General features: G+C 47.3%; 2 protein-coding genes and 1 long non-coding RNA gene across 6 annotated transcripts; 2 read left to right on the top strand and 1 right to left on the bottom strand.

The window, feature by feature from the left end:
- The first annotated feature begins 1,750 nt into the window (after nt 1-1,750).
- Nucleotides 1,751-13,442, top strand: ODAD4 (outer dynein arm docking complex subunit 4). 3 transcript variants are annotated; one of them, XM_084496325.1, is made up of 13 exons: nt 1,751-1,883; nt 2,451-2,582; nt 2,880-3,033; nt 5,018-5,079; nt 6,039-6,195; nt 7,181-7,405; nt 8,461-8,668; nt 10,148-10,234; nt 10,450-10,646; nt 10,836-10,936; nt 11,734-11,812; nt 12,908-13,123; nt 13,327-13,442. In XM_084496325.1, exons 1-13 carry the CDS (start codon nt 1,782-1,784, stop codon nt 13,356-13,358), a joined length of 1,752 nt encoding a protein of 583 aa, XP_084352451.1. In that variant the 5' UTR covers nt 1,751-1,781; the 3' UTR covers nt 13,359-13,442. The 3 variants fall into 3 exon arrangements, with proteins under 3 accessions (XP_084352451.1, XP_084352450.1, XP_084352449.1); XM_084496324.1 differs by having other exon boundaries at nt 12,908-13,182; nt 13,324-13,442; XM_084496323.1 differs by having other exon boundaries at nt 12,908-13,442.
- Nucleotides 4,883-13,615, bottom strand: LOC311422857. The gene is made up of 6 exons (XR_014685509.1): nt 13,499-13,615; nt 11,274-11,501; nt 7,249-7,418; nt 6,171-6,423; nt 5,485-5,570; nt 4,883-5,034 (listed from the first exon to the last, which is right to left on the bottom strand). It is a non-coding gene; the product is annotated as an uncharacterized lncRNA (long non-coding RNA).
- A 99-nt stretch (nt 13,616-13,714) lies between these two features.
- Nucleotides 13,715-20,459, top strand: CNP (2'',3''-cyclic nucleotide 3'' phosphodiesterase). 2 transcript variants are annotated; one of them, XM_084496331.1, is made up of 4 exons: nt 13,715-13,828; nt 16,073-16,742; nt 17,350-17,492; nt 18,068-20,459. In XM_084496331.1, exons 1-4 carry the CDS (start codon nt 13,826-13,828, stop codon nt 18,518-18,520), a joined length of 1,269 nt encoding a protein of 422 aa, XP_084352457.1. In that variant the 5' UTR covers nt 13,715-13,825; the 3' UTR covers nt 18,521-20,459. The 2 variants fall into 2 exon arrangements, with proteins under 2 accessions (XP_084352457.1, XP_084352456.1); XM_084496330.1 differs by lacking the exon at nt 13,715-13,828 and adding an exon at nt 15,772-15,871.
- Nucleotides 20,460-25,759: the final 5,300 nt, after the last annotated feature.

Raw genomic sequence — 25,759 nt, 5'->3', positions numbered from 1 at the left:
CGGCGTACATCACCATAGGGCATGGTCCTGAAGGATACGGCTGGCAGGTGTTCTTTACCTGAGCAGGGCAGGAAAACATCTCCCACGTGCAATGACAGGAGAAAGGGACATTTCTGGAAGTGCAGGATGAGGCCATCCCCCCTCCCTGTTCACGACAGCCCTGCTTGTTTGGTAACAAACCTCTAACGGCACTCAGCACGGTCTCTTCTGCTTGCCAGCAACACTCAGAGCACATTCTTTTTTTTTTTTTTCCCCTGGTATTTCCAACCTGTGACTAAAGTACAAATCAGCCGCACCGAAGAGAAGCGCCCTAGGGCAGTCCCTCCGATGAGACAGGATGGCTTCGGTCCAGAGGCGAGCAGCCCATGACATTATCACGGGGCTGGAGCACGGACTTGTAACAGCCACCAGCAGGTGACCGGAGGACACAGACACGATGCTCCCGTCTCCTTAGGGAGAACACGTCATGACCCGCAATGGCAAAAGGCCCCATGGAAAATGGTTACCAGAAGTTTACTTTAAACCATCTCAACTTCTCTCCCTGTCGGCAGAGGGTTTGTCACGCTGGCCTCCCACTGCAGGGTCTGACGGGTGTTTGTGTCACCACCCACGCATGAGACTCCCTGCCTGCCCTCTGCACAGCCCCGTCCGCCACGCTGTGGAAGTGAGGACTGACCCTGTCACTCCTGGGCTGCTTCCAGAATCCAGCAGCAGCTCTGCCATTCCCCACGGTGATGTTAAATCTTACAGACTGCTCTGAGCAGGAGGATTTTTTTGAGCAGGCCAGACAGGCCACACCCTCTCTGAGTCACTTTGCTGGAACAAATTGCTTCAAAAATTAATCCTGGCAGGGTCTTGTACAAGCCCAAAACAATATCGAGACTTTGGATGCTGATAGGAGAGAACCAGAACATTCTCTCATTCATCATTTCTGTTTGTCCAGGAGGATTGGATGCCACAGTGATGAAACCAGTAGTGTGACCTACCAGCAAACACCAAAAAGAACTGAATATTACACAAGGAGGGGGGAAGGCAGTGGGCTGCTGTGTGAAGCCCCTGCAGGAGGCACCAGCTCCTGACCCGGCTGAGCAGAAGAACCTGCTCAGCCTGACGCTGGCAGGAGCTGAGGCATTCACACGACTGCTCTTGCACAGCGGTTTTATGAAGCGCCTGCACTCCCACACTCCCTTTCTTTACAGCCGTGCCTCCAGCGCTGCTGTTTGGAAACGCAGCCTTTAGACCAAAACCCGAACAAGTGCCGGAGTACCGCAGGCTGGACAAGCCGGGTGAGGAAACACAGCGCGAAACACACCACAGCTCCAGCTGCCTGGAATTACCCGGCACGCATTTTGCAGCGAAACGGGCGTTTCCTTCCCGGCCTCGCGCACCTCTCCTATCCGCCGCCCACCCGTGCCCTACTTACACCGTGCCTCTGACCAGCCCACCCCACGCTGCCCTGGCTCGTGGGAAGGCGCTGGGCACGGCACGGCTCGGTTCGGCTCGGCAGCATTTCGAGGCGCTCTGCCCACGCCAGCCCCCGGGACCGAGCGCTCCCCACCGGGTCCCCCCGAAACGCTCGGTGCCGGCAGCGGCGCGGCGCGAACCGCAGCAGCCGCACGTGGCCAAAGCGCGGGCGCGGGAAACGGCCTCGCGCCGTGGCGCGCTAAGACGTCACCGCGTGGGCGGGGCTTCGCGCCGAGCCGGAAGCGGGGCGGTTGCCTGGCAACGGTTGCCAGGCGACGGCGGCGGCGGCGGCGACCGAGGCCTGGCCGGGCCTGGGCATGGCGGCGGTGCCGGTCGGCACCTTCCCCGGCTTCATGACCGAGGGGACGCTGCTGTACCGGAGGGGAGAGTACGGCAAGGCCCTGGCCTGCTTCGACAACGTGAGGGAACCGGGGAGGCCCGGGGGGGAGAGCCCCGAGGGCACGGGAGGGCGGCCTTGCCCCACAGACAGGGGGGGCAGCACGGGAGGAGGGGCTGGTTGCACAGGGGGTGCGTGAGTATGCAGAGAATAATTTGTGCCGAAAAAGTTGGAGTTTTTTGTCCTCGTCCGTCAGACAGATCCGTGTGGGGACGGAGCAGGTTGTGTCCCATATGTGTGTGTGAAGCAGCCGGCCTCCTTTGAGTAGTGCCCAACAACAGGACGAGAGGTGACGGGCACAAACTGAAGCCCAGGAGGCTCTGGCTCAATGTGTGGGGGCATTTCGTTACTGGGAGGGTGACAGAGCACAGGGACAGGCTGCCCGGAGAGGCTGTGGAGTCTCCTTGTCCAGAGATATCCCAAACCCACCTGGGTGCCATCCTGCACGAGGTGCTCTAGATGACCCTGCTTGGCGGGGGGGGGGGGTGGGACCGGGTGGTCTCCTGGGGTCCCTTCCAACCTCAGCCATCCTGGGATTCTGGGCTGCATTCCCAGCACTGATGGCACATGGACGTCTGCTGCATTCCAGGCACTGAAGCTGAGAGCAGAAGACAAGCACTGCCTAGTTGCCCGCTCGAAATGTTACCTGAGACTTGGAGACACGGAAAATTCCCTGAAAGATGCTGAAGCTTCTCTCCAAAATGACAAAACGTTCCCCAAGGTAAACGGCACGAAGCAGGAAGAGGCTGGGGTGGCCAAGGACAGGTCTTTTATCTGAAGGGTCTGGGAGGCAGTGTTGTGTAAAAATAGATAACTCTAAAAGCAAAATCAGCCTCGCTCTGCACTCTGGCCCCTTTTAGTGCTTCCAGAGGAGGGGAGGTGCTTTGTCAGCTGAGGAAGAGTTACAGGATTACACTTTATTGTATGAAAACCTGATAGCATACAGCTTTCCCTTCTGCCTAATGGGAAATTAGTTGAGATCTCTGAAGTGTATTTATTTTTATTTTTTCCTTTTCAGGGGCTTTACCAAAAAGCTGAGACATTATATACCATGGGTGACTTTGAGTTTGCGCTAGTGTTTTACCACCGAGGCTACAGACTACGCCCAGAACTACAGAAGTTCAGGCTGGGTATCCAGAAATCCCAAGAGGCAATTGTCAACTGCATTGGAAGTAAGCAGCTTGATTTTGTGGTGCCTGTGAGCACAGCTGGAAGCTGTTCACTGGACAGCTGATGGCATATTAGCTCTGCAGGTGAGCTAAGGACCCTATAACAGCAGTCTCTTTGCTTCTAGATTCATGTGCTCAGTGGCCATTGTCAGATGAAACCAGATAGTACCAAAAAAGCACAGCCCCATTCTTCTCTTTTTCTTCTGCTTTTTTTTTTTTTTTTTTTTTTTTGGCAGAATGCCTATTCATATACAGAGTCCAATAACTTCAGTTACGGAAGTGAATTTGTTCTAAATCATACAGAACAAAGCAGCTCGTCTGCTTATGGCCCTACTGATTACAGAATCCATTTTGAAATCTTTATCCCAGTATTAAAAGTTTGTAATGAAATTTGCCTTGCTACCTGAGACTGGCCTTCCTGAGATCCTGATTTTCCTCCAATTGCCATTGCATAAGAGCAGTGAAACTGTTGACTATTGCAATGGAGCACTGCTTTCATAATTTCTGGCGTAGATCGTAGAGCTGCGTCCTGCAGGAGACAGAAAAGGCCAAGGACCTAGTGATGTTAGAAAGTAAACGGAAAATTTTTCCCTTAGTTTTTCTCTTAGCAATGCTGTCACGTGCAGACAAGCGTGGACAAGATGTGCACCCACTCCTGAGCACACAGACACCTCTCAGCTGGGGCTGCCACCTTAGACAAGTGGCTTATCAGGTGCACAGCTCCCAAGGGTGCTGTAAAACCCGCCGAGCTAGTTAGGAACTGCCCAGGTGGATCCTCCAAGAGCCTGTCCCGTCATGGAGCCAGGACACACCCTGCCTGCACACCCCTACAGAGGCCTCGATCCTCCAGATACTTGGGCACCTCGCTCTCCCTGAAATCAGTTTCAAAATTTCAATCCACCTCCAGTGCTGCAGATTAGCTTATTGTCCCAGCTGTGTAAAAGCCTGAAACTCTTCTATACATATTATTTAAACAAACAAACAAACAAACAAACAACAACAACAACAAAGTGAAAGTTTCCAGATCTGGCTTGCTTTCCTCCATCACCACTGCTCTCTTAGACTAATACAAATGCCTTGATGTCTTCACAGCTCTCAGTCAAAATGCTTGTCATGCTTGATATACTGAGCTAAATGCTTTAAATGTGTTCAAGCATCTGGACTGTATGCAAATGAACAGAATAAAACCCAAAACATTTTCCAATCAAGTGGCAACTGCTAGATGCAAGGGAAAAGAAGCAAGGAAACATATTAGTATTTGATCCATATGTTGAAATAGTTGTGAAATGCACATACTGCATGATAATGCAGGGCATATCCTCCAAATTGCTTTACTGAATCTGCTTTGCTCGGCAGGTTCAGAAACGTCTGCCTTCTGGGATATGTGGATACTCACATCACTGAGCTTGGCTGAGCTGCCTTGCTGGAGGAAATCCTTCTCCAACAACAGCAGCCGAATCTCCTTCCTTCCTTCTGACCAGACCAAAACAAAGAGTTGTTTTTCACCCTTTCCTCCACTGCCAGGGTGCAGTCTGAATAGCAGAAGTGAAAATGAAATGGGAGTTTTGCCCTAATGTCAGTGCACAAAAACTTGAAAGTAGTTCTCTGTACTGCTGGATATCCCCATGCTTATGAGCTTTCCTTCCATTTTAAGCTTCAGCTTTGATTCCTCAGAAGAACCTGCCACCCTTTTTCTTCCTCTGTCTCCATGTAGATGTAGCACGTCTCTGTAGGAAAACTACACGAAGATGGGATTCCCCTGGTGCCATAAGAAAATAATAATTAAAATCCAGAGAAGAGCTGCATCTATGAGCTGTAATTCCTATTTAAAGACCATACCAACATGCACATATTTCTTGTGAAATAATTAAGAAGCTTTATTTGAAACAGGACATGATAGGCTTGGCACATTTATGGTCATTTTAGTTTCTAAAGCTTCAGTGCTGCTGTTCTTGAACACTAAGAAGTATTTTCTCTGTATTTGCAGGTCCATCCTCAGTTAAACTGGAGAACAAAGAGGATCTCTGCTTTATAAGCAGGCAGGCAGAGGTACAGTGTGAAGAGCTCCTGCTTTAGAAGTTAACTAGTTATTATAATGCTAATGTAATCTGAAATACGCTCTAGAGGATTAATAGATCCTGCAGCAACGTGGATGGGGATACGGCTGGTCTAGTGAAGCGCATTCTGAGCGGACAAAACAAGCTGATCCATTATGAGAGTTTTTATGTACCTACTTTTAACATAGTTGTGGCTCAAGCTACACGAAATAGAAAGGAGAAGACAGAGGGGTAGGGAAGAGCAACCAAGGAGAAACGAAGCCCAAACTGAGAATCCTCCACCAGCCTGACTGCTCGTTCTGTTCTGTGTTGCTGACCGCCCATCAAAGGCTAATAAGTAACAGCACCGAGGTCAGAGCTAGGGTACATTTATCTAGAATATTTACTTTAGTCTTACCTGATGTTTAAGGTTCACATTTTTGATAATGGACACTTTCTCAATTGCTTAATTCATTGCTTCATTCAGCTGCAATTATGGGTACTCTGTGGTAAAAATAATTTGTACAAAGGGGGCTAAATATTGGTGCTATACTCATTGGGATTTTGAATGTGAGACTTCAGAAATACTGTCCTGATGTTTCAGAAGCCGTGGTAGAGGGTAGAGCTGTCTTTGTCTTTGACTCTGGAGAACTAGACCTGCCTTTGCCACAGCCTTAATGTCCTGGCACAGCACTGACCTGGACTCCCTTCAGAACAGAATAAGACTGAGGAGCAGAACTAACTCTTGGTCTTATTACAATGCCTCCTCCTTCTCTTGGAAGTGAGGGAGCACACTTGGGCACAACATTTGCTGCTGACCAAAGCTCTTGGTGACATACTGACTTCTTGCTTTGACTTAAAAAGTAATTGGGCCTACGTTGATGGTAAACAACTCTGAAAGCCAGACCTTCCTGATAATGCTAGTATTTCCCACTAATCTCACCCAACTTAATTTATTTTTTCTTGCTGTAGAGCAAAAAAGCAGATCAGAAACTCCAAATAAAACTGACCAAGGATCAACAGTGGACAAAGAAACAGGAGCCCCAGAGGAACCCAAAAGTAGAGCGACAGCTTCTTGGAGAGCTTTATGCTGACAAGGCCTACCTAGAAAAGTTGCTCAAGGATGAAGGTCTTTCTCCATTGTATTTAACTAAGTGCTCCTTCTAGGCAGGGTCTTCTTTCCTTCTTTTATATCCTTATTACTACAATTCCTTACTTGTATCAGAGCTCAGATAGCACAGAGAGTTTGCAGTGGTCTTGAGAGAGGCAGATATCTGGAGAGTTCAGGCATTTTTGGAGCCAGATCCAATATTCATAACTGTGTCTGAACATGTTTCCTTCCTTATTAAATGATAGGCTTTTAAAACAAACAATAAATCAATTCAAAGCAATCTGTGCTGATGAAATAAAAAGCAGAAACAACAGCATTACAACTTACTTAATTTCTGGCATGACGTTAAATTCTAATAACACTTGCATTAAGTGCAAAGCACTGCTAATGAGACTGTGCCTCAATCATGGCTTTCTTGTAAATGCTGTTAAGATCAAGATGCAGGAATCAGAGAAGTATCTTTATTTCAGAACTAGGCAGAAAGGTCGTTCCCATGTAGTCATTCATCTAAGAAACTGTTTACCCAGTAACAGAGGAATAATTCAGAATTTAGTCTACTCACCGGGTTTATGGTATTACTGGCATTAATAATACATAAGGGCCATCTGGTTTCCAGCCATGTTAAAGTCCTCTCAGCTTCCACCTCACAATTTAATCCACTACTTTCTAAAGTGCCATTTGAGTACAAGTGTCCCATATAGATGTCCTGTCCAAGAGGACAAATGCTCATGCACCACAGCTGGCCCTCATTAATTGGGCATCTTCTTTGGCTCTTCATTAAAGAAGGCAGCAGCTTACAGGAGCTGGGAACAACAGCTTTAGCTCACCAGGAGAATTTTCTGTAACTTCTCTCCTAATCACATCAGTTCTGAGGAGAATTAAAGACTTTAATTCCCAGGACTGTCTGTCAGCGCAGAACATTCACAAGCAGTCCCCCAGTGAACTGCAGCTTCGTCCCTCACATACATTAATGTTTTCCTGCGTTCTACCATCTTATTTTCAGATCTGATGAAGAGCAGCACAAAGAAGGGGATCAAAGTAGCAGACATGGTGTTGAGTGGCATTGCCTACCTGGACACACGCACTGAGTTCTGGCAGCAGCAGAAGCCTATTTATGCCCGTGTGAGGGAGCGTAAGCTCAGGCAGCAAAGGTGGATCCGAGACAAGAAGCGAAAACCAGCTGAGGTAGCCAGATACATTGTGAAGAGTATGGAGGACATTGATATGTGTATGTGTCCTGGCTGGAAACAGTAAGAAAGTGATGATTGGCATATGTAACTATTTGCTGTACTATTTTACAGCCCAGAACAACAGAAGCAGTGTGCAAGTACTAACAAACAGTAGCAGGTGGTTTGGGGAAGTATTTGCTTTCACATTCTCCATCTTTTCCAAGGCAACACTTCCTTAGATATAGAATCCAATGCATTTTCCTTTTTTTAATCTTTTTTTTTTTTTTTTTTCCTGTACTTGAGGTATTGCTGATTGCTTTTCAGAACATCACTTAGATACAAAAGCCAGGTCAGCCACTGCTGCATACTTAGCAAGTGCCTCTGGCTGGTCTAGTAATCAGAAGCTGTTTTACCAAAAAAAATGCAGGGCACTGAAGTAAATAATTTCTGTAGTTGAAAAATACCTTTGCGGAGAGATGAAGAAGCTGAAAAATAGTGATCTGGAAGGAAGAAGTAATTCAGCCACTTTTACCCTTGCTTTCTACTTATACTACATATTTTATGACTCAAGGACAAGAATTTGGTGTTACTGCCATTCAGTTCATTTAAGCTACAGCTTGGTGAAGGCAGTGCCAGAAACATCCTGCAGTCCACTCCCCACAGCACTGCAGCCAGCTGGATACAATAAACAGAGCTTGCCAGGAAAGTGCAAGGGGCTAATTTAGGAGATAAAAAACTAAGCACTGTAGCTAGTACTTCACCTCCGTGATCAGGCTGCCCTGCTTCAATGACCTTTTGCTTTCAAAAACTTCAGACAACAAGCATCGTTCTCATTTATTTTTCCTCAGCAAGTGTGAAGTCTTACCAGAGTTATCTCTCCTTGCTTGCTGTGATGAAAGTGATTTCCAGGAGTGCCAGATGGAGGGGCTGAAGTACCATCTCCCAAGAGCAGATTTCGTGGAGATTGAATGGAGGAATGTAGGATATGCATGAAGAGTTAGGAGCTCTAACCATTCCCAAGCTTTGCCTGAAGTGTACATAACTGCACTCAGTCCTACTTCCCCAATATTGCTGTGTCCCTGCCCTAACACTAACCTTTCCTCTTTGTCTCTAGTACTGACCGGTGGCTCCCCCGAAGAAAGCTGCAAGAAAGCTGAGCATGTGCTAAAAACAATACAAGGATGGTCAGACGATGAAGTTCCCAACAAGAATGAACTGATTGGAAACCTGCACAGCTGCATTGGGAATGCTCAGTTAGAGATGGGCCAGATGGAAGCAGCCCTGCAAAGCCATAAAATGGATCTCGAATTTGCTAGGCAGAAGTAAGTGCTGAGAAGTTTAGATAGATGGGGGAAAGATCTAACATACAGAGGAAAGTATCTCTGTTAAGATGTTTTAGCATCTGGTAACACTGTAATTCTTTCACCCGGAGATTTAACAGGGCAATGCGTACAGACTCTGTCCACATGCAGTGGTCCCTAGTGACTTCACTATTTCAAAAATAAGGTGACTTAAGCAGATTTTTAAAGGACCTAGCACACGCAAAGTATCTAAATCCATGCTGAAGCAAAGCAGAAGAGAACACAAGTTCCAGCCTCAGCACTTCAGCCTCTAGTATGCATTTCCTTCTCAGGAAGGTCAGAGTCTAAATTGCACAAGTTTTCTTCTACATTTTCCCTTAAAGTCATTTGCATTCAAATCATGATGATAGGTGTGAAATGTTGATAAAAGATACAGTTGCTCATATAGAACACATTCTGCAGCAGCACTTTCAGCTAAAACTGAATGGAGCAAATGTAGTCTTAAGAATTAGTAATAGAGTTTTACAAAGCACATGAGAAAACACTGAATAGTTGCTTGAATTGAAGTTATTTTGGTTTTATTTCTGCCGATACTATATAAGACCTAAAATGTTACAGCCTCACTGTTTGTCCTTTTCAAAAAGCACATTTTTAATTATAGGTTTAACAATTTCTGCATCTCTCCTTGTGATTTCCACTCCACAGTTACACCACATAAAGTTAAGACTTAGCAGAAGCTAGGCAGGAATGAGATCCGTCATTTTACTACTTTTTCAAACCGACTGAAGGTTGTATTTGAAGGACAGAAACACAGTCATTACCGAGAGGAACTCGCCCTCTGGTGGCTGGAGTTCATCAGTGGCCAGGGGAGACATTGGTAATGACTCGCATAACCCACAGCAACACATTTGTTCTCTCGTTTCATCTCTTTTTTTTCAAGGCACGGGCAGTCAAAGCAGGCCACTTCTGAAGTTGGGAATGAGGACTAATTAAAGGAAAAAAAAAAAAAAAAAGCTACATTATGATTGAAGAAGCTGCCTCTAGCATTGGGCAAAATCTCATTCAAGGCACTGGGAACAGGGCCTGTAACCAGGAATCTGTTAATGAGACATATTGCAGACACTTGTGTCTTTAATTTCCTCTTGGACAATAACAATTTATTAGTGTTAGGGACCTAAGAACTGGTAGGGGATTTCCATGGGATCCACATGGCAACAAAGAGAAACTGAGGCAAAGAAAAGACTCACGAGGGCTGCCAGATTTGCACAAAATATTGAAGACAAAACTAAACTGGTTTTCCCCATATTACAGGGTGTTGCGATGCTGTAGATGAAAATAAAGTTTTACCTTGTTTTGATGACTTTCAACCTTTACTTCTACTTCTCAACACTTACTTTCATGTTAAGAGCCAAAGAAAATATATGGGGTTGAAAAAAGCACAGACTGTATCAGGAACGAGGCTGTTTCAGCTACTGCAACTTCTCTTTCTTTTCAACACAGTGATCTACCAGATGCCATATCCAGAGCCCTTGATAACATCGGCAGAGTTTATGCCAGAATCGGCAAATTCCAGGAAGCTATTGACACGTATGTAAAATGAGTAACAGAAAAGGCGTAAGGTTGTGTTTCGAATTTAATAGATGCTGTCTTTTCAGTTTGTTTAATTGTACTGCTAGAAAGAGGGCTGAGAAAGTTTTCATCACAGTACCTGGAACACTTTGTGTATAGAATCCATGGTTGAAATTATAACTGCACCTAGTGAGATTCAGCAATAGTCTTTCTTTCTTACTCTCTGCTTGAAGTTGGGAGGAGAAAATTCCAATGGCAAAATCAAGCCTGGAAAAGACCTGGCTGTTCCATGAAATTGGCCGGTGTTACCTTGAGCTTGATAAAGCTGAAGCAGCCCGAAATTACGGAGAGAAGTCCCTGCAGTCAGCAGATGAAGAGGGAGATGTTGAGTGGCAACTCCATGCTAGCGTACTGGTGGCACAAGCACAAGGTAAAGATGTCACCACAATATTTCTTTAAGGACAGATGGCAGCCTGTCTGTTCAGCTTCTTACATATCTGTCATTTAAGAACCAAAGTAACTGTTCTGATTAAGATCTCTCACAGGAGACTTGCTTGACTAACACTTGTTCTTCTCTTTATCTTGGGTTAAAATAGATGTTTTCATTTGTCCCTTACAGAAAAATTAAAGGATTACCGCTCTGCAATCATGACCTTTGAAAAAGCACTTGAGAAGGCAAAGCTTGTTCACGATGATCCTGCTCAGAAGGCCATCATTACTGTAAGTGGCTTGGTGCAAAGTGGAGAGAAGCTTGCAGCAGCATCAATAAGTTAGCTGTAAATGTTGTTTAGCAGCCTGCGAATTAAGAAAATGTCACTTCCTAGCTAGTGTGTTAAGAGGGGGAAAATGCAGCCTCTGAAGCAAAAAGTTATGAAGCCTCCTGGCTCAGAAAACTTAATCTCAGTTTGTGAACCACTACAACACCTAGAAGGCGGAAGCTCTAGCTCTGTTTAGGTCAAGGGAAAATTTTTATTTGAACTCCCTTTCTCATGCAGAATACAGAAATCCCTTCTCTACATTCAGTGCCTGTTAGAATGCAGGGCTAATCAAAGCTTACCCTTTTATGGCCTCTCCAAAGTGTCCCAGAGAAACCACTTTGCATCAGATCAGAACATCTGGGGCATTGGTGGTGACAATAAAGCAGTCTGCACATTTTGGTAGCCTGACAGCGGGTTGTGGGTGATCTTCTGACCTCAGTCAGCTTGCCAGGAACAGGTACAGCATCAACACATACCTATTTGGTGATCCCTCATGGGTGTTCAAAGTTGAAGCAGAGCCTGTTTTCCTGCCAGAAGAACAATAGTTTGGAAGAGATTAAATCTTCAGGGGAGGAGACATTTGATAAGGGATACTAACAGGTAGCAATCACTGCAGGGAGGAACAAAGCATGTTGTTGCAGAGAGTTTTGAGGTAGGAAAGGAGCAAGCAATGACAGCAGAGATCAAAGAGAAATAGAAAAAACTTGGATATATAGCTGTATTTCTATAGCCTTCACTAATAAGCCACATCAATTTCAGGCCTTAGATGACGTGAGCAGAAGCTTCATTGAAGACCTAAAAGAAAGAGGAAGAGAACTGAGAGATTACTCTTTTAAAGGTAGTTGTCATCTAGACCTCCGCACCACATAAATGTAAAAATTTCCCACTTTCCTTTTCTGGCATGGGAACAAAACACCCCATTCCTAGGTCCAAGGATTGAAATTTCTGGACTGCTTGCATCCTCTGTACTAGTATGCTGTAGCAGGAATTCATTTATATGTGATGCCATAGCATAGTTAAGATTTGTGGCCTCATTTTTTTTGACAGTGAGGGCTTCATTTCCAGGATAACAGTGAGGGACTCTGGCTTCTCTTCAGCTCTATCTTTGTAAAAAGCTTCTTTTAATAACAGTGAAAGCAGCCCCAGTGCCCAGAATGTGTAGTGGTGGGCACAGCCAGAAGCAAAATAGTGTCAAAATGCAACCGCAAAAATGACCATAAATAAATGAGACCCGCAGTGCTGAGGCATTCAAAAACATCAGCAAATCCTAGAGCCCACATAGCGTAAAAGTTTTGATTTTCTGTCACCTTCTAAATGACAATACGTGCTACTGAGCACCTGCAGCATGAAGCATGACAGAGTAAGTCACAGTTCCATTGCAAAAGATACTGCTCTTCCTCTGAACACACATATGTGTCCTTCCTAGAGCAAAACTCACATACAGAGCAATCCCTACTCTGTCCCAGCAAGTAGGGCTGCAGAAAGAGGGGAGCAGAGTGGAATCCCCAGGAGTGCAGCGTACTCGTGGTTAGTTGAAGCCCCAGACTCAGAACACAAACTGAATTCCTGCAGCTCTGCTCCCAGGTCTGGCCGTGGCCATCTCAGAGCTGTACCTAGCCTGAGCAGGAGATGGCAGCACGTCCCAGGCGTCCCCTCTGCGAACACCACACCTGGGCTTCATCTCATGTTCATTTTGTCAGTTGATGAATCCAGGCCTCACAATGCAACTGCCAGCACCTGCCTTCTGCTCACCTTAGATCATATAGCTCAGTACCTCATATTGCTGGCAAATTTAGCTTTGTGAGACAGGAAATAGAGGAGAGCTTTCTAACCATGGTGATGGAGGCCAAGGGGCTTTTCTTGCACCCTACTGATTGCTCAGTGCTGGAACTTGTTTTAAGATTCCCTTTGCCTCTTCCTCTCCCCCCTCCAGATTATGATTTCAGCAATGAAAACACAGAAGATGACAACTTGGAGAAGGACAGAGGGGGAAAGGAAAGTGGGAAGGAAAGCACAGAGAATCAAGAAGGTGAAAAGGAAAATGAAGGTGCCAAGAACGATAAAGATCACGAGAGTAAAGAAGAGGAGAGCAAAAGAGATGGCGAGGAGAGCAAAAGAGATGAGGAGAGCAAAAGAGACGGCGAGGAGAGCAAAAGAGATGGCGAGGAGAGCAAAGGAGATGGCGAGGAGAGCAAAAGAGACGGCGAGGCGAGCAAAGGAGACAGCGAGGAGAGCAAAAGAGATGAGGAGAGCAAAGGAGACGGTGAGGAGAGCAAAGGAGACGGCGAGGAGAGCAAAGGAGACGGCGAGGAGAGCAAAAGAGATGAGGAGAGCAAAGGAGACAGAGAGGAGAGCAAAAGAGACGAAGAAGAAACAGGGCATGATGAAAAGCAGCCAAACCTCGCGTTGGAGTAGAGTAGCATTTCCTGAGCAGTTAGAGGGCAGAATAAACCTTAGTGCTGAGCGTTGCTTTTGCAAACTCCTTTTCCCTTCGCTGTTCCTAAACCCCAGCCGTGCCACGTACCTGCGAGTCCCGGCTCACGCAGATGCTCGCTTCGTGCTTTTCCTCCCTTTGCTGGCACAGCTCCCCGGGAGCACGGGGCAAAAAAAAAAAAAAAAAAAAAAAACACACAAAACAAACCAAAAAAAAAAAAACCTGGCCCCGAGCTGCGGCGGCCCCCGGGGCAGGGCACCCATCGCCACCGGCCCGGCCCGCCCTGGGGAGGCGCGGCCACGGCGGGGGGGGAGCTGGGCGGGGGGGTCCCGGTGCTATGAAAGGGGCCGCGATCGCACCCGCCCCAGAGCCGCTGCCCCGCCGCCCCGCTCCGCACCGGCGGCCGCTGCCCTCACCATGGTAAGCGAGGAGCCGGGGCATCCCCGGGGCCGGTTTCATTTCCCGGTGGGGAGGAAGAAACGGGGGGTGTGTGGGGGGGTAACGGGGCTTCTCCGGGTGTATGGGGGGAGCTCGGGGTGCACGGCACGGCTCTGGGGTCCCGGGGTGCTTGGGGCACGACCCCAAGGGGCTGCAGGGTGGAGCTGGGGGCACAGCAGCTTCTTCCCAGGGGGGTCCTGGGCTGCGCAGCCCCCTTCTGGTCCCCAGCCCACCCTGGGGCTCAGTCGGGGTGCAGACACCTTCAGCAGCGTGCGGAGGGGTGCTGGGTCTGAGAGCATCACCCGGCGAGGCCCCAGGACGCGGAGGACAAGCGGGGGCTTTGTGGGGGTCGCAGGCAGGGACAGGACAGGGGTGCGCGTTCAATCGGGGATTGTTCGCCCAGAGGAGCCCGGTCTCTGTAGTGCCATTGTCTGGCCAGGCTGTACGGGGCCCGATTTCATAAAGGCCAGCATTATCCTTCGAGCTGGCTGCTAAACAATGGGTCCTGAGGGTGTTTTCTATTATTGTTCTTTTGTTTGCACGGTTGAAAAGCGGCCTCAGTCACTGCTGGCCACCAGCAGCTGCTTGCTGCAAAATAGCCGGGCTGCCCCGCTCACAGCCGAGCCCTGTGCCACGGCCCTGCTCGGAGATGCTGCTGGTCCCTGCCCGGCCCAAATATCCCCCTCCAGAGCCAGGACACAGCAAGGAGCCCTTGGAGACAGCTCACACCTCTGCTTCCCTGTCCATGAGGATGGGGGAGCCCTAAATCCCCAGGGAAGGTGGTGTAGGGGCCCCAGGCGAGTTGTGCAGTTCTTCCTCTTCTTGCAGCCCCAGGAGCTCTGCCTTGTTTTTGGGAGTGGGCACGGCTTGGTGTGCCCCAAGCTCTCCATCCCACGCTGCTGCCCCCGGGCACACAGCACTCCCTGCCCACCTCATCCCTAAGGCAGGGGGGTGCAAGGTCTTAGCCCCAGGGTGCTTTGGAACCAAGCCCCACCTGTGAATTTTGGAATAAAGGATAGTTACTTAAATGAAATAGTTGACTTTTTAAACAGGCTCTTCACTCTGCAAGCAGGAAAGGCCTTTCTGCTGTGGGCAGACCACTTGCACAGCATGTAGAAGCCCCCAATTTTTGCATCGCAGGCAGAACTCACTCCTTTGGTTTCACTTCTGGGGCAGAGCTCGGGTACAGGTGCGGGTCCCAGGCTGGGCTGAGTGAGGACGCAGCTGGGGAGGGTGGAGAGGCCACACATCAACCCAAAAAAACAACAACTGCCCTGGCAGTGCTATTGAAACCAGTTGGAGAAATCCCTCCCTTCCTCGAGTCCGGTGCTTTCCCAGACCCTGCCGGGAATTATCTGGGTTTCCTGGTACTGGCATTGCTGGCAGGGAGGGAGGCAGAGCCAGTGCCAGCTCCCCAGGGTGCTTTTCCCAAGGCTCCTGCTGCTGCCAAGCTTCTCTGCTGCTCGCAGTTGCTTTCACTTTCGTGTTCAGCTCAGCAGTGGCTGGGGTTGGGCTTGCCCTCACTGAAAGCAATTTAAATTGCTCCTCATTCAAGGAGGAGCCCAGATTCCCTCCTGCGAGGCACTCATGGCGCTGATGTTCAGCAGGATATGAAAAAGAGGCAATTCTTGCAGTGAAACAGCCTTCACATGGAAACAGCCTTTCTTACAGAACAGAGGACCCCCGAGCAGACTTAAATCAGCCTGCAATCACTTCAGGACGAGCTGACAGGATTGCAGCAGCTGCCCCAGCCGCCTGGCTCTTTCGTTTCCCCTTTTTCAGGCAGAGTTCCCCCAGACGCACAGCGGCGCCACATTTCTAGTGGCCACAGGTATTTGTTTAAGCGTTCAGAAATAAATTTGATGCTGAAGACTGCTCTGGCTGGGTTTCAGCCCCATGGTGCCTCCCCAGCTGCAGCCACCGCCACGTGACGGGCGAAGCTTCCCCTTCCTGGTCAGGCAGGGCCCAAGCTGCTGCTGGCAGGCACCGGAGCAAGGAGCGGGGCAGCACCAGGACAGGGCACAGGCAGGTCCCTGCTGTGGGGAAGGGTTGGGGGAGCCGTGGGAAGTGCTTTAAGCCAAGTGAGGCTCCAGGAAGCGGTGGCACCGCGTCCCCTCAGCCTCCCTTCCTCCCCGCGGAGGCTCTCGGCAGCACGTGCTCACGCAGCAGGAGCGTGGGGTCTCCGGGGGTTGCTAACCTACAAAGCGTTTTCTTCTTGGATTTCAGAACAGAGGCTTCTCGAAGAAGAGCCACACATTCCTGCCTAAAATATTTAGAAAAATGTCTTCTCAATCAGCAAAAGAAAGGCCTGAAAGCTTGCAGTTTCCTTTCCTTGATGACGAAGATACCATCTCCACACTCAAAGAGTCTAAAACCTTTTTTATTTTAAGAGGCCTACCTGGCAGTGGGAAGTCCACTCTTGCCCAGGCTATTCAAGACAGGTATAAAGATGCCTGCAAGGTCATTTCTGTCGATAACTATAAAATTACGCCTGCAATAAGAAGCAGCATTCCTGAAGAATACTCAAAAGTTGATGAGGATCTAGTTGACTATTGCAAACGAGACATCAGCATTATCGTTTTGGATGACACTCACCATGAAAGGGAACGGCTGGACCAACTCTTTGATATTGCTGACAAATACCGGTACAAAGTCATCTTTGCTGAGCCCAAAACCCCGTGGAGGATGGATTGCTCGCAGCTTAAGGAAAAGAATCAATGGAAACTGTCAGCGGAAGACCTGAAGAAGATGAAGCCAAGCTTGGAGAAGGAATTTCTACCCATGTATTTTGGGTGGTTTTTGAGCAAAAGAAGTTCCGAGAACCTGAGGAAGGCTGGCCAGCTCTTCTTAGATGAGCTTGGAAGTCTCAAAGCCTTCAAAAAGGAGAGCAAATATTGTATGTATAGAAGTGTCTTATCAAGTTCTTATTTTGTTGATGAAACATGGGACAACTTTAGTCAGCTTCTACAGTGACGCTCTTAGTTAATCAGGGAAAACTGTTTGAAGATACTAATCCCAGTTTCCCAGAGTTGTCAGATTTGCTTTTGTAATAAAAAAATAATACAATAACCAGTAATACAATCACTGACAATAACCAGTTCTCAGTGAAAGCCTGTTTAGCTGTGAGGCTGCAGGGCGGTGGGTTAGGACGGCAGCAGCGTTACTCTAGGCAGCTGGGCACCCACGGGTTACTGGGACGGGCTGTGTAGAACAACTGCAAAGTCAAAGAGAAAATGGAAAAAACAAGTGGTCTTGGGGACTTAAGAGACTTCTGCAACATCAGGTTTAAGGTGAGCCATGCTGCTGTGCAGGAGCTTGGCTTTTAATTACATCCACTGATAGTCTAGGTGGAAGGAAGAACTTTATGTATCCATCTAGTCCTTTTTAGCAGTAAGAAAGATGAAGCATGAAGGACAGCTTAGTGGAGAAAGCTGAGATGAGACAGGCTCAGGGGTTGAGGGGTTGATTTTTTTCATAGTAACATTGCTTACCTGTGTTTGCAGTTGCTTTTGCTATCGAAGATCCCAAAGTAAAAGTAGATCTCACCAGCTACTTTGTGAAGAGGCCACCTGGGGTCTTACACTGCACCACCAAATACACAGAGTTTGGAAAAGCCCCCGGGGCTGAGGAATACGCGCAGCAAGAAGTGAGTACCATGGCTCCAGCCTTTCCCTGCTGGAGTCTCCCTTCCCCTTCCCAGCTGGGGATCCATGCACCTTGGGAGTGGGCTGGGGGGGGCAGCTTTGCTCTCAGCAATGAGGCAAACTGTAGAGAGAGTAAGTAAGCCCGTATGATAGGGAAGTGATAAGCATGGGGGAGATGGCAACTATTTCCTGATGGCTTCCAAACTAAATATCCCCCCATCACCCCGACTTCCAGCAGCATCCCCAGTAGCTTAACTGGAATGATGGTAAATCGTTCAACAGAAGTATGGATGCTTCTAGCCAAATTATTTCAAAGCAGATGAGCTCGAGAGCCTGTTTGAATTTGGAATTTGTGAAGGAGAAAGATGTGACAAGCCCTAAATTCACAGAGCAGGAACTTCAGGCCACGACCTCCTAGTTGACCACCATGTTTCAAACATGGCAAAGCAAGAATGACCACGGCCAGCCAGGACCCTGAGCTTGTGGCCGATAAAGCCAGCCACATTGCTTTAAATTCCACCTGTGCGGCGTTGGTTAAAGCTTTGTTCTGGACTTGTCTCCCTCTTTCCTCTCCCAGGCTGTGAAGGCTTCCTACGGCAAAGGCTTCACCTTGTCCATTTCTGCTCTGTTCATCACAACGAAAACTGTTGGTGCCCGTGTGGAGCTGAATGAACAGCAGCTGCTGCTGTGGCCTGGAGATGTCGATAAGCTCCTGTCCACCGACAACCTCCCGAAAGGCAGCCGGGCTCACATCACCCTCGGCTGCGCCAACGGCGTAGAAGCAGTCCAGACTGGGCTCGATCTGCTGGAGTTTGTGAAACTGGAAAAGGCAGGGAACAAAGGGGATGAAGTGGGGGAAATCGGAGGAGGGAAACTGCAGTATTTTGATAATGGTATGTGGATGCTCGTCCTTTCCAAAAAGATCGATGTGAGGGCGATATTCTCAGGTTACTATGGAAAAGGAAAACTTGTGCCTACGCAGAGCACCAACAAGCGGGGCTCTGCTTTTAGTTCCTGCACCATCATCTAAGAGCATGGGCAGGGTAGCTTTCTTTTTTTTCTGTTGTTTTTAAAAGGCAAGTAACTCAGTAACCTTTATAATTGTAAAGAGAAATAATTCTACCTTTACTAAAGTAAGCCCTTTTTGCCAACCCCAGTATGAAGTGTCTCTGGGGAGACAGTTTATTGGCCTCTGGAAGAAAACAACCAACTCCTGACTGACAAAGGAGAGCTGTTGAATGACTGCTGTCAGTAACTGAAGTGTTGCTGAGTGCTTTTAATGGAAGACTTTTTGGAAAGAACGAGCTGTGGTGTTCTGCTTGTTTTCTTCCTCAGAGGAAGATCTTCTATGGTCTTTTATAACTTCCCTATGAACCACAATCGTTAGATCTCTACGTGCCAGCACTATATGATCAAGCAGTGGCAGACCAAAGCCTGTACATAACTGGTCTGAAGCCAAGTGAAGTGAACTGCGTAATGCCTCTCCCCTCTCCCAAACCAGAGGGACTAAAAGTCAGTAATTCCGGTAGCTGAATTACTAGGTAAGAACCAGTCAGACCCAATTATGGGTCACTTCTGTCAAATGTGGCAGTTACTAATAACTTAGTCCATAGGAAGAGGATTTGCAACAGACATCGGGGTACCTAAAAGCCTTGCGTGTTCTACCCCAGTTCATGCTCAGGCTTCCTTCAAGTGCAGGGAAGAGCTGTGCTGGTGAGCACACAGAAAGAAAGCACATTGCCAGATAATGTCTGAGAGACAGGAAAAAAAAAAATCACAGAAGAGGAACCAAGTTAAATCTCAGGAGATGCATTCAGTTCCTGCAACATGGCTCCAGTCTTTTCAGAGCACATGTAAGAGTGGGCAGGACCAAGGACTGTCCCGTGCCCTTGTTTTGTAGGGAACAATCCTGCCTTGGCAGGGAGTGGAAGAGATGAACTAATGTCTTTTCCATCTTATTTTATAGAAACTAAAATCATGTCTGAAGTATAGAACTGTACTTCATGCAAGATTTTACTAGTTTTATCTAATGCACTTGAATGTTAAAAGTTAGGATGGAAGTAACATTGTAATTTAGGAAGTAAATGGAGGTACTGTAACTGCGTAACTTAAGTCTGCTCAAACCTAAACCATTGGCTGGAAAAAAGTTAATGATCAAGTACTTTTGTTATTAAGTCTGTTTTATTAAAGCTTATGTTTTTGCTCTTAGCCAGATTATTTGTCAGTCATCAGTGGATATGTGGTCACTACTTTACTGTAACAAAAAGCTCAACTAATGGATTCAGGTCAGGACAACAGTTTAAACTCATGCTAGGGCTCAGTGTTTGGTGAACTGCACAGTGAAGTTAATCCTGGATTAATAAATGTAAATACTTACTGTGTTTGACATGCATGTGCTGGGTTCGTATCTGTAAAGGAGCTGTCACATGGGCACAGCCTACCTGTAGCTGTGCGCGCTCAAACCTGCATTGCTCAGGAAGCCCAACTCAGCCTGTGCAAGCAGCATTTCTCCTCTGAACATTTAAAACAAAATCAAGGAGTGCTTTGGGCTAACCTGATAAACACTCCATGTTTTCTAGCAAAGCAAAATACTTCCTGCTGCTGCAAAAAGATGTAATCCCCCCTTACCTTCAAGGGATTAACAGTTGGCTAGCTTCTGCACCAGGAGAGTTGCGAGTGCCATGTGAGAAGTCTCATGCGGTTTTGTTCCATCAAAACTATAAAAAAAAAAAAATTAACAGCATCTGCCCAGGACAGCTCTTGAGAGTATGCAGGAGCATGCTGAGCCACCTCTCCCTCCAGTGCTCTGGTAACACAACCCAACGCTCCAGCTCACATCCAGCACTGAAATGCACAGCTGGAGCATCTTGTTTATTTGCCTGTTCAAGAACAACAGTGAGACTGTCGTCATTTAAGTTTTTATTAGTTTGTACATCATATACAGTTTATAATAAAGTAAACCAATTGCATATGGTTTTGCTTCAGTCTGTGATATTCTTCATATAAACACATCATTATGAATTATGCCTAATGAAGTAAACAACAAATATTCACATTTTTACCATTCACATCCTAGAAAGGTAAGGGTCCAAAGAGGGACAGTGTTCATACCAATGTGAAGCCTGCCTTAGAGAGGATGACGTGTTTGGCAAAGCGATCTGGATATTGATTGCTCCATGCAAGACTCCTTTCCTCCCACAGGAAAGGTAAGATATTTACACTGAGGTAAACATTCGGAATCTCATTTCAGATAAATACTGCAGCACAGGGTCTACTGTCCTCTCCAAGTCGGCTTCACATCAGCGTCCGGTTGTCTGACTACTCCTTAATGTCTTTACAACAAAGCAGATACGCATGCAATGAAGGTGCTCGGTTTGCTGTTTCGCACTCAACCCCCCCACCATTGCTTCACGCGATTTTCTCTGTTAAGTATGAGTTTTTAAGTGAAAGCAGGGACTCAGACGGAGTAAGCAACGTAAGATTGGCTATGCAAGACCTGCAGGCAAGCTGCAGAGGCAGCATCCAAGCTCTCCCCAGGTACTGCCCTCCCGAGCCACCCTGAATGCACCAGCTCTAGCTCACTGCTTTGCAGCCTGTGCCTCGTCTCGGTGCCCTCTCACAACTCACACAAGAGCTTTCCATCAGAGGTCAGATCCTCTGGAGAGAAGACGTGCCTAGCACTGCTCCAAGAAAGGACAACCCTGTCCCTGACTGCAGGCCTGGGGACAGCCGGGGCAAGCTGAGGAAAGCCGAAGCATTTCGCATCATCTCCCACGCCACGCACAGCTCCTGCTGCCCTGCTGAGCAATAGGGAATTCTCCAGATTTCAGCAGCTGCTGGATGTGAATGGCCTCTGGGGGAAAGGAGGGTCACAGACCTGCTACGGCTGAGTTTGTCACCTTTCAGACCTAGTTACAGCACGGCTATAACAAGGCGATGGAGCTCAGCACTACTTGGAGAGGCTCAAGTAGGTGCAGTCCACGAGCTCTCCTTTTCCCTAAGGAAGGGAGGGGAGGGTACAAGGCACAAATTGAAACGGGATGAAAGCCATCCGCTTGAAGATAAGCGAATATCTTTAGTTATTAAGCTGAGGAAGTGAGTTTGAAGGAATAAGCAAGCCACGGCGTGGTCCAAATGCTTTGGTCATTCAACTAGTTGAAGACTGATTTGGCCGAGCAGCCCCCGACGTGAGGCTGGCTCAGAGGCCAGAGCTCGCAGGTGGCAGTTTCTTTATCAGAAACAACACAACAGCACGGGTGCTTGCACTCCAAATCCCAGTCAGACACAGAAAGCTCCGAGGGACTTCCAATATTCCACCGCTAATTAATACTGCTGTCCCTAAACCATTCTTCCCCACCCAGTTTGCATTAATGCAAGTATTTACAAAACAGTCAGAAGCCTTTAGAGCACAGGATCCAGCTTTATAGCAACATTTCCAAGTTCACAAAAAAAATCATGTACTTTCCTATGTATATGTATAGCAGAAACAATCAGAAAAAGCCTGTCAAAACGGGCAGCCAGAAGCATCCTAATGGGCTTTGCAGCTGATTTCAAGTCCAGGTTCAGCGAGTCTGGAAAGGACTTGCAACACTCCCTGCAAAAGGTGGAGCTGAAACAGCATCAGATTTGGAAAGTAAATCCACACAAGAAACAAACAAAAACACACCAGGCTTCGTGGTCTAGAGGTCAGATCATTGTACATGCAAGTATCTCCCAAACGCTAACATTACCGACACATTTTTTTCATTTTTCAAGCATGAAACTGCTTCCATCTTAATTTGAATGCAGCTGCACTCTGAAACCAGCCCCACAGCAGCTCAGACACCACAAGATCATGATGGAGACAGAGAAATAAAGGGAGGGTAACAGGCCAACGCTCCTCATCTCCTGGTAATGCTCCAGTCACAGCCTCACCCAGCCTCACTTCACACAGCTCAGCCCGCTGAGGGACTCCTCATGCACACATTTTTCCTGTATTTCACATCTTTCATCGACAACAATTGCGCTGTCAGTTATCGAGCTGCTCATTAGCCATCGCGTTCATCTCCTCTCATCGAAGACCCTCCCTTCAGCACCGACCTGGCCTGCCTTTCAGCCACCTCACCTCTGCTCCCCCCGGGGTAATTCCCATCAGCGGGCACCCTTACAGCACCAACTGCTCCCTTTCCAAAACGCCAAGCAGGAGCTGAGGCCCGAGGGGCAGACGCACAAAATAAAGCCAAAGATGCTCAGCGGCTGCACTGCAGGCAATGGGAGCTGGGAGCTCACCGGGCAGGTCAGGGAACAGCCCCTGCGCATGGGAAAGTCTGGGGGCACCTTTTAGTACGTTTTGATGTTGATTAAGGCTCTTCCTGTAATGCCAAAAACCAAACCTTTCAGTAACGATGAGGACTGACCTCCACGAAGCCCCTTCCTCATTAAGAGGGGGGCTTTGCCATCAGCTTCTTGCACGTGCCACGTTCCCGTGGTGCCCCCCAGTCTCCAAAGGGAAGAGCTCACTGCTAAGCAAGGCTCGACTCACACCCCCCTGTGCTTGTGTTTCACAGCTATCACCTACGTTAGCTCTTTATCACTCTAGAAAAAGCAGAAGCATAATATCATTAAGGTATTTATTAATGATCTCTGTGGCAAGTTCCTATGCCTGGCAGCTGCTATCGAGCCAAAGGAAGCCGGGGAGCTCTGCAGAACGGTAGCAGCTGGAAAAATGGCACCAAGGCTCCCTGTGGCCATGCACAAACCACAACCCACGACACGTTCTGTAACTACCAGGTGTGAAAGGCAACGTTTCCAGCAGTGCACATCCATGCAGATTTTTCTGGAACAAGCACAGTCCCGTGTCCCCCAGCCGTGCTCAGACAAGACGGAGGCCACAACGCCGGCGCACCTCTACCTCCACGCTCTGCTGCTGTCCTGAGGTAAGGGGAAAGTCACTGAACGCCCGTCAGACCCCAACGCACTGTGCAAAAGTTTATGCAAAAAGCATGTGTTTGCCTTCAGTTTCAATCACGCAACAGCGCTCCTTGGAAAAGTCTTGGCACTCACCACGTTAATATTAAACTACTTTAAATCATGCATTCAGGTACAGGTTCATAAATATCTGTTGTACACGTTTCCTCTCTCAGAGAAGCCATTCCATTTCCATCCTCCAAGGAATGGTCTCATTCACAACCTGGAGAGAAGAAAGCCTGTCATACTCAACTGGAGGAGGGGAGGCAGAAATAATAATAATAATAAAAACCACACTGACAAACGCAGTACACAGCTCTGCATGGTGACAGAAGACTGAGAGAAGTCCAAACTGTACAGTAATTATCGACACACACAGGACGACACGTTATGAATCCGGAATGCCACACTAAAATAACTCCTGTAAACTGATTTACAAGTGCCATGAGAACTGGAGAAGTCTCAATGTGCATAGACCAGGATTTTAGTTCACCAGGTATTCACCGTTCCAGAGCCTGAAAAATGCTAGGACCTTATTTTGCTCTCAGTGCAATCCGGGCGAGTCCATCACATTACACTGATGCAAAGGAAGTTTGAATAAACGTTGCAGAGTTTATTTTTGGAAATATTACTTAACGTTGGCTCATTTTAAAAGCTGACTTTTGAGTGAGTTATAAAATGCTTCCTTTATTCTGCAGTACTAGAATTTAAGCCCTTAAATCTTCCCTCTATGAAAGCGGATTGTCAAAAGTTCTGACACACCAAAAACCACAGGACTGCAGTCCTCAGCAGCAGCACCACGACACTATTGCAACTGGTGGAAATGGAGTTCACTTGCATTGCGGTCTAGCAACTCCGTCCAACTGGACGGGACAAGTACAGCCCTCAACTGGAAGGAAGACAAAGATGTCAGCGTTCAAAGTAATCGTTTTGTGCAATGAAGTCATTGCAATTTTTTGTTCCTGCAGTCAGAAGATAACTCAGGTATTATATAAAAGTTAGCGTCAGGTTTCTCTAGGAAAAAGCCTTGCATGGATTTCTACGAACACGTTTTCTCACCCAAGCAAAATTCAGCTCTACAAATGTCACTACACTACAGCAGGTCAGTTCAAAGAAACTCTGGATACAACAATGCTTCGAGCCTCTGCCCCTTCACGCTGGTGTTGGGGAGTGCCAACACACTTTCTTTCAGAGCCCAACTTCTGAGCAAGGCTGCCTGAAGCTGGCAGGCAACGCCACGTGCTGTGCTCCAGAACTGCTTTAGCGAGAGCGTTCAACTTGACCAAAGCACCTCTGAAGAAAAGATTCTTCACTTTCTAGAAAACCGGGCAGAATTCTGGAAGCAGTCCTCTCTCAGCTGAGGTCTTGCTGTAACACTATGTTTATGGTGAAAAATAGAAGAGCATTCACGTTAACTGGCAGTACCACTGAACCAAATCCATTTTCAATTCGAGGTGGTGCAGCTGCACGCAGCTCCAGGCTTTAAGCTCATCACTCCAGCACTTGTCCTGACATTGTGCAAGAGAAGCAAGTGACAGACTGTCAGTTCAGGGTTTGACTTTGCATTTTCTTGCTTCTTTGGACTAGTAAATTACTTCTATTTGAAAACTACTTGACTAGTTTAACAGATTTGTACAGTTCTTGTAAACATTATGAGAACACACTGCTGCACGCACACAGTAACCATTTTCAATTAATAACCTGAATATTACGTTGCATTTCTTCAAAGCTAAAAAGAGCTCATCCACGTTACGGATCAGTAACACAAAATCAAACAAAGAGTTTAAACCCAAGAAAATCAAGTTTAGCACAGATATTAAATGTTCAAGTAGATTAATTAAAAAACATACGGTGAAAAAATTCAGCCCAGAGCAAATTCAACATTCCCTTAAAGAGGACAATTCATGGAGTGGAAACACAAAGCCCTTAATTCTAGCTGCATCACAGGGAATTCTCACACAAGCTGCTCTTTTAAATCCAAAGAAGCATTTCTCTCTGATACAAAATTTTTAAGCTCACACATTATCGATTAAGTTAATGCCCAAGTGTACCGTTCTGGTAGAACCATGGCAGAAAAAAAAGAGACATCTTTCAGGTAAAATGCAATTGTATGAAGTTTGATTGAATCTTGGCAACATTTTCAGAAGATTAAGATAACTTACAAGTTACTACAAACCCTAGACATGCTGCCATATCGCACTTTGGAGCCAACCAAAACAAAACAGGAGATTACTTCACCCTCTCACACGGCAAGTTTCCGGGAGGACTTCAGGGAAATCCTCTCTGCTGAGGAGCAGGAACAGTCTGAAAGTACGGGCCAGCA

Source organism: Aythya ferina (assembly GCF_964211825.1).
Source record: "Aythya ferina genome assembly, chromosome: 23".
Classification (NCBI taxonomy): Eukaryota; Metazoa; Chordata; class Aves; order Anseriformes; family Anatidae; genus Aythya; species Aythya ferina.
This window is presented reverse-complemented; position numbering and strand designations above follow the sequence as displayed.